Source organism: Theropithecus gelada, chromosome 8, assembly GCF_003255815.1.
Source record: "Theropithecus gelada isolate Dixy chromosome 8, Tgel_1.0, whole genome shotgun sequence".
Classification (NCBI taxonomy): Eukaryota; Metazoa; Chordata; class Mammalia; order Primates; family Cercopithecidae; genus Theropithecus; species Theropithecus gelada.
Window position 1 is genome coordinate 21,026,712 of NC_037676.1, and position 14,670 is coordinate 21,041,381.

Consider the following 14,670-nt stretch of genomic DNA (forward strand, 5'->3'; position numbering starts at 1 on the left):
GTTAGTTGCCTGTTTTCACTTCACTTTTCCCCCAAGATGATTTGACTCCCCTGGAAAGTAAACATAAAGTGTTGTTTCCCTGGAGGGTAATGACTGGATTTGGCCTCTTTAAAACAGAAAGGCAACAAACAGCCCAGAGTTCCTTGAAGTTGGGATCAACTTTTATTTTGGACCAATTCATGAGAGGGCTGGAGTTTATTCAAGGCCCGTTTCCGATCAGAAAACAGAGGAACAACTCTGTAAATATATATACCTCCCATGTACCCACAAAAATTTTTAAAAATAAAATAGGAGCAAGTCGTTACATACTTTTTGTTTTTGAGACAGAGTCTCACTCTGTCACCCAGGCTGGAGTGCAGTGGTGCGATCTCGGCTCACTGTGATCTCTGCTTTCTGGGTTCAAGCCATGCTCCTGCCTCAGCCTCCCTAGTAGCTGGGATTATAAGTACACCACCAGGCCCAGGTAATTTTTGCACTTTTTTTTTTTAGTAGAGATGGAGTTTCGCCATGTTGGCCAGGTTGACCTCAAAACTCCTGGCCTCAAGTGATCCACACACCTCAGTCCTCTAAAGTGCACGAGCCACCGTGCCCGGCCAGGCCATTAAACATGTTCACAAGAACCCACCATAAATCAGGAACGTAACCTAGGACAGAATTCTCTTGATTTCTCCTTCTGTCCTCTTCCCAGTGGATTCTCCCCTCCCTCTTTGATAAGTGACAATTTCAGAAAGGACTCAAAACAAAACCCAAAAATTGACGCTCGCAATAACACAGTCCGCTTTCTTGGTTCTGTGGTCACGGGGGAGTCTGCGGTCAGGAAGATGCTGCAGTTCTTATTATTTAACTGGGAAATGGGTTTCCCGTTTTAGAAAGTGTAATTACGCCATCTCCTTTTGTGTTTACAGGCAGGTCAGCCAGGAACACTAGATAAGATGAAAATAAATACAAGTGTCTGCTCCTTCAGTATGAAATCTGCTGGCAGTGAATGCCTTCATAGCCAAGCACCAAGAGAAATCAAAAGTGGAAAACCATATTGGAGGTTTCTCTTTCTGGGATTAAAATTCTACAGATGATCAGTCGTTTGCATCAGCAAATAAGCTTGAGAAGAACCTGGCAGGTTTAGTGTTGTCACATCAGGGAAACACCAAGGACTAGATTTTTGCTGGAAAGAGGATGGGTAGATGGCAGAGTTACTCCAGTATGCCTCTCTCCTTTCCTAGAGTCAAGGAAGTAGTTCAGAGATAAGACGAGTAAAGAGGGGACCAGTAAAGATGCTTTATTTTCTTTAAAACTAATTTGCTTTTCCTGGGTCCACAGGCTTTTGGTTTCAACCCTGTGGAAGATTATTATGTCTCCAAGTCTGCAGTGGTGTTTGGGGGCTTTTATCTTTTCTTTTTCACAGAGAAGATCTTGAAGATTCTTCTTAAGCAGAAAAATGAGGTGAGGCTCAACTGTTGCTGAAGAAAGCTCTTCTAGGGAAAGCACCCATCTCAAAAAATGTCGATGTGTTGTGGTGGTGGTGGTGGTGACGGTCTTAGCCCAGTATCACCAATTTCATGAAACTCGAATTTCTTGAGGAGACAATCCCATTTTACCTCCTGAGGGCATTTGGCCAGAAGTGAGGCCAGACCAGAAACTAGATCTGGCCAGGGTGCCTTCTACTAAGCAGTAGTTTATCGCCTTTGTTTTGTTCTAGATGATTTTCTTAATATATTGGTAGCTTTACAGGATGGGGAGAAGAGCTTGATAACATGCATTCATTCTGTATGAAGTATGAGGCTGCAGAGAAACAGGACTATTATAGTACAGTTTCAAAAAGATATCTTTAGTGGCTGGCACGCAGTTATTCCCTAAATAGCTGCCGACTTGAGTGAGATTAGCCATTGCAAAAGAGGAGCTCTAAATATTTGAGCAGTGGCTGCCTTGCTGGAATAAGCGTGTACCCCAAGGAGGCAGCTTTGACATCTGTCTGACACCAGGTCCCTCGCACTCGGTGCGGCTTTATATATAGATATTAGAAACAGGGTCTCGCTTCGTTGCCCAGGCTGCTCCCAAACTCCTCAGCTCAAGCAGTCCTCCCACCTCGGCCTCCCACAGTGCTGGGATTACAGGTGTGAGCCACCGTGCCCAACCATGGCTTTATATAACAGCTTTTGCTACGTTTCTGGGCGCGTGACCTGCTTGTGTCCTCTCTGATGGTCGGGCTGAGGTCTTCCAGTGTGTGAAGCGCCTCCTCGGAGCATGTGCTCAGTCAGGTTTGTGGTTTTGGTGAATGTCATGCTGATTCCTCCCTGTCACCCCTCCAGCATCATCACGGACACAGCCATTATGCCTCTGAGACACTTCCCTCCAAGAAGGACCAGGAAGAGGGGGTGATGGAGAAGCTGCAGAACGGGGACCTGGACCACATGATTCCTCAGCACTGCAACAGCGAGCTGGACGGCAAGGCGCCTGTGGTGGACGAGAAGGTCATTGTGGGCTCGCTCTCTGTGCAGGTCAGTGGGCCACCAGCTGCTTGGTGGAGCCTCTAAGAGGTCGAGTCAGGCTTACCTTGAGGGCACGCGGTCCAGCCTTTGACTCTGCGGGCCCCGTGGGTGTGCTTTCTCCTAGGACCTGCAGGCTTCCCAGAGTGCTTGCTACTGGCTGAAAGGTGTCCGCTACTCTGACATCGGCACTCTGGCCTGGATGATCACTCTGAGCGACGGCCTCCACAATTTCATCGACGGCCTGGCCATTGGTGCTTCCTTCACTGTGTCCGTTTTCCAAGGCATCAGCACCTCGGTGGCCATCCTCTGTGAGGAGTTCCCACATGAGCTGGGTAAGTGTGCGTCCCCTGTTCCACTGGTGCTCCCTCGGGTGGTGGTGCAGGCCCCCTTCCTGTGGCCGGTTCCTTGCTCCCGTCTCCCTGTCTTCACAGTGCTTATTGTAGCTGATTAACACGCTCCCAAAGCTTCATGGACCCTAATCACCGTTTCTTTTTTTTTTTTTTTGAGACGGAGTGTCGCACTGTCACCCAGGCTGGAGTGCAGTGGCGCGATCTCTGCTCACTGCAAGCTCCGCCTCCCGGGTTCAAGCGATTCTCCTGCCTCAGCCTCCCAAGTAGCTGGGATTACAGGCACCCGCCACCACGCCTGGCTAATTTTTTTTTTTTTTTTTTTTGTATTTTTAGTAGACATGGGGTTTCACTGTGTTGGCCAGGCTGGTCTTGAGCTCCTGACCTCGTGATCCACCCACCTCCGCCCCCCAAAGTCCTGGGATTACAGGCATGAGCCACCGCACCTGGCCTAATCACCATTTCTTAACAATTAAATAGATAATTTAAAATGATGGGGTTTTTATAGGGGTGTTTGTTTCCTGTTAGCCCCGTATGCAGTGGCTCAGTTCTCACATATACAGTGGGGTTAATAAGAATTGAACACGGGAGGCGGGTTTAGAATGATAGTGAGGATTAAAGGAAAGCAAAGGGTGAGAGGGACTTCCCATGTGCCAGGTGCTATTCTGAGCACTCAGTAAAGGCTCTCTCTTCTAGCCTATTAATCTTCCAAAAGCTCAGGTGCCTGGCAGGTGGATGAACCAGGGGGTAGGAGGGGCTTAGTTTGATCAGAGGGAGAGTGTAAAAAGCCAGTAATTACTCCAGAGGCTTTAGGGACAACTTAGGGTCAAGTTCTGGCTTTGCCATATATTGACTTGTGACTTTGGGCAAATCACTTAACTTCTCGCAGTCTCGACACTTCACTTCTGCAGTCTTGATTTTGTTTCCATGGTAGTCGTGAGGAAGGGGGTTCCTTCTGTTTCACCATGAATCCAGAGAGAAATGAGGAGGCCAGTGCCAGCTGGTCATCTATTTTTAAAATCCTGGGAAAGATTTTCAGCCTCTAGGCTGGGTATACGGCCAGTTTGGCAAATGGAGACAGGTCTTGAACAGAAAGTTCAAGGGCCTGTCTTGTTCCCTCAGTCTTGAGTCTAGGGCTGTCTTGACTTTTTTTACCCACACTTTTAGCAGTCTGATGTCATCAGTGCACGCTGTCTCCCAAGACCTCGTATGACTGGCTCTCGCTCTGTTGCCAGGCTGGAGTCAAACTCCTGAGCTCAAGCGATCCTCCCACCTGAGCCTCCCGAGTAGCTGGGATGACAGGTGTGTGTCACCATGTCCATCTGACTCTTCTTTCATCATCCTCCCCTTTTCATTCTCCTTGCTGTAGGAGACTTTGTCATCCTGCTCAACGCTGGGATGAGCATCCAACAGGCTCTCTTCTTCAACTTCCTTTCTGCCTGCTGCTGCTACCTGGGTCTGGCCTTTGGCATCCTGGCCGGCAGCCACTTCTCTGCCAACTGGATTTTTGCGCTGGCTGGAGGAATGTTCTTGTATATTTCTCTGGCTGATATGGTAAGTATTCCATAGTTCATTGGATGGGAGGGCAACTACGGGGGCGTTAGGTAGGTAGTTTTTTTATTTTTATTTTATTTTATTTTATTTTTTTTATTTTTTTATTTTTTTGAGACGGAGTCTCGCTCTGTTGCCCAGGCTGGAGTGCAGTGGCCGGATCTCAGCTCACTGCAAGCTCCGCCTCCCGGGTTCACGCCATTCTCCTGCCTCAGCCTCCGGAGTAGCTGGGACTATAGGCGCCCGCCACCTCACCCGGCTAGTTTTTTGTATTTTGTAGTAGAGACGGGGTTTCACCGTGTTAGCCAGGATGGTCTCGATCTCCTGACCTCGTGATCCGCCCGTCTCGGCCTCCCAAAGTGCTGGGATTACAGGCTTGAGCCACCGCGCCCGGCCTATTTTTATTTTTTGAGGCGGAGTCTCACTCTGTCTCCCAGGCTGGAGTGCAGTGGTGTGATCTCAGCTCACTGCAACCTCTGCCTCCCGGGTTCAAGTGATTCACCTGTCTCAGCCTCTTGAGTAGCTGGGATTATAGACGTGCACCACCACGCCTGGCTAATTGTTGTAGTTTTAGTAGAGATGGGGTTTCACCATATTGGCCAGGCTAGTCTCAAACTCCCAATCTCAGGTGATCCGCCCGCCTCGGCCTCCCAAAGTGCTGGGATTACGGGCATGAACCACTGCACACGGCTGATAGTTTGTTTTTAATAACAGCTTTCTTAGCTTTCTTTCACATACCACAGAGTTTGTCTGTTTAAGGTGTACCTGCCATTCAGTGGTTTTTAAGAGGGCATTAGATTTTAAAGGAGGAAAAGTTTATGTTTTTGTTTGCATATGTCATTAAAGAAAATGATGATAATCAATCTATGGTCTTTATTACTTATTATGGAATAGCTGTATATAGATAAGAGACAGAAGGAAGGAAAGAAAACTACCCCTGAAACAATAATGGCAACACTTTGGTTTGTTTCTTTTTTTATCTCAATGCATTGGACATGTCTTTTTCTTTAATTTTTAATTTTTTTTTTGTTTTTTTTGTTTTTTTGAGACGGAGTCCCACTCTGTCACCCAGACTGGAGTACAGTGGCGCAATCTTGGCTCACTGCAAGCTCCGCCTCCCAGGTTCACGCCATTCTCCTGACTCAGCCTCCCGAGTAGCTGGGACTACAGGTGCCCGCCACCACGCCCAGCTGATTTTTTGTATTTTGTTTTTTTAGTAGAGACGGGGTTTCACTGTGTTAGCCAGGATGGTCTCGATCTCCTGACCTTGTGATCCGCCCGCCTCGGCCTCCCAAAGTGTTGGGATTACAGGCGTGAGCCGCTGCGCCCGGCCTAATTTTTTTTTTAGACAGAGCGTCACTCACCCAGCCTGGAGCACAGTCGCATGACCATAGGTCACTGCAACCTTGAACTCCAGAGCTGAAGTGATCCTCCTCCCTCCGTCTCCCAAGCAGCTAGGACTACAGGCTCCAGCCACCATGCCCAGCTAATTTTTTGAACTTTTATAGAATGGGGTCTCTATGTTGCCTAGGCTGGTCTTGAACTTCTGGCCTCAAGGGATCCTCCCATCTCAGCCTCTTAAAGTGCTGGGATTATAGGTGTGAGCCACTGCGTCTAGCCTGTTAATAACACCTTGGTAACAAAAAGACCTCTTCAAGTATTTAAAGTCCACGATAAGGCCAGGCATGGTGGCAGACACCTGTGGAGCTACTCAGGAGGCTGAAGTGGGAGGTTGCTCGAGCCCAGGAGTTCGAGGCTGCAGTGAGCTATGATCGCACCACTGCACTCGAGCCTGGGCAACAGAGCAAGACCCTGTCTCAAAAACGGGGTGGGGGGGAGTCTATAATAGAAAGTTTATTTTTTTTTATCAGAGTATATTTATATTTATTTTTAGCCAGCCTCTAAACTCATCCAGAGCCACATACAGGTTGAGTACTTTGTTTTACCTAGATAGTTGTAAAGACGTGGTACCTGCTATTGTTAATTTTCTTTTTTTTGTTTTGTTTTGTTTTGTTTTTGAGACGGAGTCTTGCTCTGTTGCCCAGGCAGGAATGCAGTGGCGTGATCTCCACTCACTACAGCCTCTGTCTTCTGGGTTCAAGCAATTCTCCTGCCTCAGCCTCCCAAGTAGCTGGGACTGCAGGCCTGCGCCACCACGCCCAGCTAATTTTTATATTTTTAGTAGAGACAGGGTTTCACCATGTTGGTGAGGCTGGTCTCGAACTCCTGACCTGGTGAACCACTGCACCCGGCCCTGTTAATTTTCTTTGTCAACCAACCTGATCTGTATCTCCATCACTGAATTGCCCTGGACTTACAAGATTAAGCAAGGAATTGCAGCTGTGTTGTTTCTTGCTTCTTTCCCAGTTCCCTGAGATGAATGAGGTCTGTCAAGAGGATGAAAGGAAGGGCAGCATCTTGATTCCATTTGTCATCCAGAACCTGGGCCTCCTGACTGGATTCACCATCATGGTGGTCCTCACCATGTATTCAGGACAGATCCAGATTGGGTAGGGCCCTGCCAAGAGCCTGTAGGACTGGAAGTCGGGCCCTGGGCTGCCCGATCGCCAGCCGGAGGACTCACCATCCACAATGCACCATGGAAGAGACCGTTCTATGAAAAACTGACACAGACTGTATTCCTGCGTTCAAATGTCAGCCATTTGTAAAATGCTCTATCCTAGGAATAAGCTGCTCTGGTAACCAGTCTCTAGCTAGTGCCTCTTGCCCTCTTCTCACCTTTTCTCTCAGTGACTCTGGAACCTGAATGCAGCTTACAAGACAAGCCTGACATTTTTCTCTGATTACCTTGGCCTCCTCTTGGAACCAGTGCTGCCAGGTTTTGAATCCTTTACCCAACAATGCAAAACGAGAGCCAGTGGTTAGAACTTGGCTAGAAATATCAAGAGTTGATTCCATAGCGTAGGGCCCATGACTCTCACTGGGCACCTTGGACCTCCAGCTGGCCAACAGAAGAGACAGGAGACAGGAAGCCTTCCCATTTTTTCAAAGTCTGTTTAATTGTCTATTACTTCTTTCAAAGAGAACCTGAAGTCAGAACACAGGAGCAGGGTGAGAGGCGAGGCAAGGTTCATCCTGAATGGGAGAGGAAGTCGAACCGCTGTTGTGTGTCTTGTCAGGATGCTCACTTGTTCCTACTGAGATGCTGGGTATTGATTTTGTAACAGCACCTGGTGTTTCATGGCTGTCCAAGTGAGCTAACGTGGCGGTGTGGCTGCCTGGACCCCCTCTTTCAGGTGAACAACTGACAGAATGGAGGCTCGGGCTGTCTGCAAGAAAACAGTTGGTTTGGCTGTGATTTTTACCTCCTCTTCCCCACTGCCATCTTCTAAGAGACTTTGTAGCTGCCTCCCTAGAAGCACATTCTGAGCACATTTGAGACCTGTGTGTTAGAGGGGAGACTGCACAAACTATCCTTCCCCACTGGTTGAGACGTCTGCAGAGTGGCAAGCTGAGTTGTAGAACTGGGGTGCCATTTATGCTCTACTTAGACAAGGATAATCAGAAATGGAATCAGTGCAGGCAAAATTTAGGATTTACTGCTCCCATAAATCAAAGCATGACTAATAGGGGGTCTCTGAAACATAAGGTCACAAACTTCACTTAGGGCATCGCAGATGTTTGCTGAACGGCGGGCCTAATGATTCTGTTGCAGATGGGTTTTCAATGACCCGTCTAGGTTATTGCTTCCTTGCAAAAAAGTCAAATCCTGTATTGAATTGAATATGAATTGCTCTCTCTCCAGAAAATGGATGGAGACACTTGTCTGCAAAACTGTAGGCCAGCCTCAGGCACTGTGGAGCCCTTGCCTCCGAGCTCTGGCTTCAAGGGGAGCTCATCTCCAGGTTCACTAGGTGAATTGATTTATTATTATCATATTGATAATGTGAGATTCTTTAGCCACTTTGGGGAGCCTGTCTCTCCAGAAGCCTTTCTTAGTGGTGCCCACAGTTGGAGCCCAGGGGCCATGTTTGCAAACTGATTCATGTGCATGGCTGACAGGAGTACTGGTTCACTACCAATGCCTGAGCTTTTCTCTTACATAGAAAAACTGTCCACTCTCAGTAATCACAAGCAGCATCCATTTTGTTTTCTCTTCTTGGGAGACATCTCTCAAACCAGGAATATTCTTGAAAAGAACATGAGCAGGAAAACTGCTGGTGATTCTTTTTTTAAGTTTTGTTTTTATCTTGCCTGTTGGCTTCGGTACATTTGAGAATACGCTGAAGAGGGAGAATTTCAGTGATGGAGATTCTAGATTAAATATCAGGACTGATTTCCTGGTAAGATTATGGTCCAGTTTTACCAAAGAACCAATTCCTTGAATGTCGGAATCTAACTTTTTATATTGTCATTATTATTGTTGTTTTAAAATGGTTCTTCGTCTTTTCTGTTTTATTTTTCTCAAGCTGCTTTCAGGAGCTAGCAGAAAATAACTCAAAGTTGAAGACTCTGGAAGATTTTGCTTTAAACTAACTTGCATTGATGTATTAAATTTATAATTTTAGCATTCCCAATAGATCCTGTCATTCCTTAAACATAATACCCTTTGTCTTGGAGTAGAATATAGAGTTAGTGGATTTCTAGTTTAGGAGAGGAGCTCAAAACTGTAATGTTTAACAAATTGAAATATGAAATAGGGTTTTTTTCCCTTTTTATGCACACCTATATTACCTTAAGGAATTTCCTTCCATAGACAGCTGCCTCAAAGGGAAATCCTCTTTAAACTGTCATTGGCGCAGAGGTCAGTCCTAGTCGGAGCTTGGGAGGGGTGGAGACGCTCACATCATCTGACTTGAGTTGCCACTGATTGTGGCAACAGCTTTGCCCCATGAGTCAAAAACTGGTGATTTCTTTCGATTTTTAGATGTTGAATTTGCTGTTTCAAGCATTTGTACATATTAGAAGTCTAAGGAGTAGCAAGTCAGTGGGAGGACTTTTTCACCCCTGGCATTAGCAGCTTCAACCTTGTTTTCCACATGCACCAGCTCCTATTAATAAATTAGCAAGGAAAGTGTATGTCACGTGCAGGAACAGTGAGGCAGGGACAGGGGTTCTGCTCCTTCTCACCTCACCACTGGCGTGCAGCTTGCCCCTGTCTTTGCCCCCAAAGGTATTTTGTGTCTAGTATCAGATGGGAGCGATTCTTCACTGGTCCTTAACCTTGGGTTTTAAAAAGGCGGCTTCCCTGTTTGGGTAGTGTAAGATCTGATTATAGTAAGTCCTCTTCCAAAGAGATGGCAATATGCTGGGCATCTGCTTCAAAAAAAAAGTCTGATTTTTGCAAGAGAGGTTAGGATTTTATTGTTCATATTTCCCTTTACAGTTCTGCAATTCCATCACAGTATTTTTTTAAAATAACTCAGGTGTTATGAGAAGAAATTAGAAAGGAAAATTAACTTATGTGGACTGTAAATGTTTTATTTGTAAGATTCTATAAATAAAGCTATATTCTGTAATTGTTGAGAATCCCACGTGTGATCATTTGCAATAAATGTGGATGTAATGAAGGCTGTTGAACACAAGGTGGCGATGGTGTCTCACAAAGTTTTGTTTTTACCAGGTCTAGTTCATCATCATTTGGGATTTTAGAAGGAGCTGTTTTTTGGGTTTTTTTTTTGAGACAGAGTTTTGCTCTTGTCGCCCAGGCTGGAGTGCAGTGGTGTGATCTCGGGTAACTGCAGCCTCCACCTCCCGGGTTCAAGCAATTCTTCTGCCTCAGCCTCCCTAGTAGCTGGGATTACAGGTGCCCGCCACCACTCCCAACTAAATTTTGTATTTTTAGTAGAGATGGGGTTTCACCATGTTGTCCAGGCTGGTCTCGAACTTCTGACCTCAGGTGATCAGCCCACCTTGGCCTCCCAAAGTTTTGGGATTACAGGCATGAGTCATTGTGCCAGGTCGAGAAGGAAACTTTTATACTCTCTTTTCTTTTTTTGAGAAAGGGTCTCACTCTGTCACCCAGGCTGGAGTACAGTGGCATGATCTCGGTTCATTGCAACCTCCGCTTCCCGGGTTCAAGCAATTCTCATTCCTCAGCCTCCTAAGTAGCTGAGACTACAGGCATGCGGTACCATGCCCAGCTAATTTTTGAATTTTTAGTAGAGACGGGGTTGTGCCATGTTGGCCAGGCTGGTCTTGGAACTCCTGACCTCAGGTGATCAGCCTGCCTCGGCCTCCCAAGATGCTGGGATTACAGGCATGAGCCACCTTGCCTGGCCTATACTCACTTTAAACCTAATTGGTTTCTCTCTCTCTCTCTCGATATATCTATCTTCCTGTATAGATAGATAGATAACTCTATATCTATATATATAGTTTTATATCTATCTAAAGAGAGAGAGTGAGTTTGAACTCCCAGGCTCAAGCAATCTTACCACCTTAACCTTTTGAGTAGCTGGGACTAGAGGTGCATACCACCATGACTGACTGATTTTTAAATTTTTTTTTTTTTTATAGAAACATCTTGCTATGTTGCCCAAGCTAGCCTTGAACTCTTGGCCTCCCAAAGTCTGGAATTATAGGCGCAAATCACCAAGCCTGGCCAAAATCGGTTAGTTTATCTCTTTCGGAGGCTGTGATCTCACTGTTGCATGATCAAAGAATTGTGGTGTTTCCAAGAAGACTTTTCTATCACCCTGTTTTCTCTTATGTAAACTTGAAACTTGTAATGTGTGCTTAGTTTGTTTCAGCCACATTTCTATATCTTACAGGGAAAAGTCCTCTGCCAATGAGACTTAAAATGCTAAAGTTATTCTCCTTCCAATTTAGTTGTAGGGTCAGGGATCTGTTTTTCTTCGACAACAGAAATGACTAGTAAGATTTAAAAAAAAAGTTGGTTCAATCTTATGACTACCTCCATTAGAGATTTCCAAATGCCTGTTACTCCTTCCTTTGTTAAAACAAGAATAATATATGAAGTGGCTCGTGTTGGTCATTTAATTTGCATTACCTCACTACTACGCCATTTGCTGTCAAAATGACATTCACTCTGCCCTTCAGCTCCTGATACCTCGAGTCCTTTTCTGCCTGCAGTCCCTCCTGCCTTTCCAGGAGTCTGTCTCTGCATACCTCAGTTACAGGACTTGCATTGTAATTGCTATTCTTTGCATACCAAATTCCTTCTGGGTGGAGGCCGTATCTGGTTTCTTTCTGTGATGTCAGCACTGACCATATGGAAAGAATGAATGAAAAGACTAAATGAGCCAGGTGCAGTGGCTCACCCCTGTAATCCCAGCACTTTGGGGGGCCAAGGCAGGTGGATCACTTGAGGTCAGGAGTTTGAGACCAGCCTGGCCAACATGGTGAAACCCCGTCTCTACTAAAAATACAAAAATTAGCCGGGCATGGTGGTGTGCCCCCGTAAATCCAGTTACTCAAGAGGCTGAGGCAGGAGAATCACTTGAACCCAGGAGGCAGAGGTTGCAGTGAGACGAGATCGTGCCACTGCACTCCAGCCTGGGCAACAGAGTGAGACTCCGTCTCAAAAAAAAAAAAAAAAAAATACACTAAATGAAATGTCTTGAAGTTCTGTGTTGGTGGAAATGCTCCTTTTCCATGGCGAGCAGTTCCTGTTGTGTCTTCCAGTCATCGGTGATGATTTCGCTTACGCTTTATTACTCGGTCCACCTTTATTTGGAAACGTTAAGTTTGAGAGAGGTGTACTTGTGGCGTAGAACAGAGCTAAGCAAACAAGCCATTAAGTAGATTAAAACCTTGACCTTAGCCATCTCTTTGTAATACTCTTAATCAGCTAAGCCATCTAGGACATTTTTGGTGGAAGGTGAAATAACTGAAATTCAAAAAATGCTATGATGAGTGTACTCTCCTATTTTGTTCCTTCTGTGCACTTTACCATTCAGTGATGCTTGGATTGAATTTGGGCAAAACCTGCTTCAAGAAATAGCAATCACACTAAATGTGGACATGGTGTTTTTGATGTGTGGAAAAATAAAATGCTCATCTATTTGAAAGATTTTGTATTCGTCATGATCTAGGGTGAAATACCTACACTTCTGAAGAGTGACAGGTTCAAATCCCAGCAGGAGCGAATCCCTTTCATCCTCTGGAATAAACAGAATTATATTGCATTCGTGATTGGTGGCTTTCAGCTGACCTTCTTTTTTTAATCGTGGGGGAAAAAATCAGTGGTTGGGAGCGATCCACGGGTCCTTTATCAGCCTTTGGCTAAGGATGCTAAGAACTGCCAGCCAAAAAACAGTTTTATTTCTTTTCACCAGACGTCTATTCTTATTTTTTTTTTTTTTTTTTGAGACGGAGTCTCGCTCTGTCGCCCAGGTTGGAGTGCAGTGGCCTGATCTCAGCTCACTGCAAGCTCCGCCTCCCGGGTTCACGCCATTCTCCTGCCTCAGCCTCCCGAGTAGCTGGGACTACAGGCGCCCACCACCTCGCCCGGCTAGTTTTTTTTTGTATTTTTTAGTAAAGACGGGGTTTCACTGTGTTAGCCAGGATGGTCTCGATCTCCTGACCTCGTGATCCGCCCGTCTCGGCCTCCCAAAGTGCTGGGATTACAGGCTTGAGCCACCGCGCCCGGCCAGATGTCTATTCTTGCCCCATGCCTTGTCAGGTTGTTGGGTTTTTTTTGTTTTTGTTTTTGTTTTTTAATGAAGGAAGGGAGTTAACGGAGTATCCTTTATAACAGCAATCCTTTATCCTTTATAACAAAGTATCCTTGATCCAGCAGTGGGTCAGATTCCTAAAGATGGTAGCATCAATTATGTTTAAGGAATAACCCCAAAGTGTTCTGACCCTGGCAATCATAAGCCAAGAAGTTCTACTAGGTTGTAGATGTTTGTTTGTTTGTTTCAATTTTATTTTGAGACAGGGTCTTGCTCTGTCACCCAGGCTGGAGTGCAGTTGCACGATCATGGCTCACTGCAGCCTCAACCTCCTGGTCTCAAGTGATTCTCCCACGTCAGCTTTCCAATTAGCTGGGGGTACAGGCATGCGCCACCACACCTGGCTAATTTTGATTTTTAGTGGAAAAGAGGTCTTGCTAAGTTGCCCAGGCTGGTCTCGAACTCCAGGGCTCAAGCAATCCCCCTGCCTAGGCCTCCCAAAGTGCTGGGATGACAGGTGAGAGCCACCACACCCAGACTCTCTAGATGTTTTTCTACAACCAGTTTACTTACAGATCTGTGGAACACTGAGGTTCCCTAAGAACAAACTCAGGCAATAATCCACACAGGTTTTCACAAATGCATTCGTGTGACACAAAGCCATCAGGATCTCCCAGAGGAGGCTCCTGAACAAGTTTTTTTGATGAAGTAATTCTAAATGACACGCTCTTTTTTTTTTTTTTGAGATGGAGTCTCACTGTTGCCCAGGCTGGAGTGCAGTGGCGCGATCTCAGCTCACTGCAATCTCTGCCTCCCAGGTTCAAGAGATTCTCGTTTCAGCCTCCCAAGTAGCTGGGATTTCAGGTATGTGCTGCCATGCACAGCTAATTTTTGTGTTTTTAGTAGAGATGGGGTTTCGCCATGTTTGCCAGGCTGGTCTCGAATTCCTGACCTCAGGTGATCCACTCACTACGGCCTCCCAAAGTGCTGGGATTACAGGTGTGAGCCACCGTGACCGGCCAATGTGCTCTCTTAAAATATGGTTTGTCGGGACTGGGCCCGGTGGCTCATGCCTGTAATCCCAGCACTTTGGGAGGCCAAGACAGGCGGATCACCTGAAGTTAGGAGTTTGAGACCAGCCTGGCCAACATGGAGAAACTGTCTCTACTAAAAATACAAAATTAGCCTGGCATGGTGGTACATGCCTGTAATCCCAGCTACTCGGGAGGCTGAGGCAGGAGAATCACTTGAACCCGGGAGGCGGAGGTTGCGGTGCGCTGAGATCACGCCATTGCACTCCAGCCTAGGCAACAGGAGAACAAGAGCAAAACTCTATCTCAAAAAGAAAAAAATATGGTTTGTCTTCCTGCATTTGGCTAACATTTTAAATGCATCAAAATCAAAGAATGACCCAAGCTAATTAATAGGACATTCACCCCAAAATTTGATGTCAACCTTTGGGTTTTAAGAAGAAAAACAACTAATTCAATAAAGGGAATCGTTTTCTTGCTTAAAATAAAGGATTAGGTCTTTAATTATAGATGCTAGTAAGAGGCCGGGCGCGGTGGCTCAAGCCTGTAATCCCAGCACTTTGGGAGGCCGAGACGGGCGGATCACGAGGTCAGGAGATCGAGACCATCCTGGCGAACACGGTGAAACCCCGTCTCTACTAAAAAATACAAAAAA

General features: G+C 46.0%; 1 protein-coding gene across 10 annotated transcripts in view; it reads left to right on the forward strand.

Moving 5' to 3' along the window:
• The window catches only part of SLC39A14 (solute carrier family 39 member 14), a 75,016-nt gene that overhangs the window by 48,118 nt on the left and 12,228 nt on the right, over positions 1-14,670 (forward strand). For 9 of the 10 annotated variants that reach the window (XM_025394046.1, XM_025394040.1, XM_025394041.1 and 6 more), the window contains 5 exons: positions 1,318-1,440; positions 2,307-2,495; positions 2,611-2,818; positions 4,203-4,387; positions 6,752-9,869. In XM_025394046.1, coding sequence (XP_025249831.1) covers positions 1,318-1,440; positions 2,307-2,495; positions 2,611-2,818; positions 4,203-4,387; positions 6,752-6,898 — 852 coding nt within the window. In that variant the 3' untranslated portion in view covers positions 6,899-9,869. Of the gene's footprint in view, positions 1-1,317; positions 1,441-2,306; positions 2,496-2,610; positions 2,819-4,202; positions 4,388-6,751; positions 9,870-14,670 lie in introns of those variants that run through there. The other variant, XM_025394050.1, reaches the window with a different exon arrangement.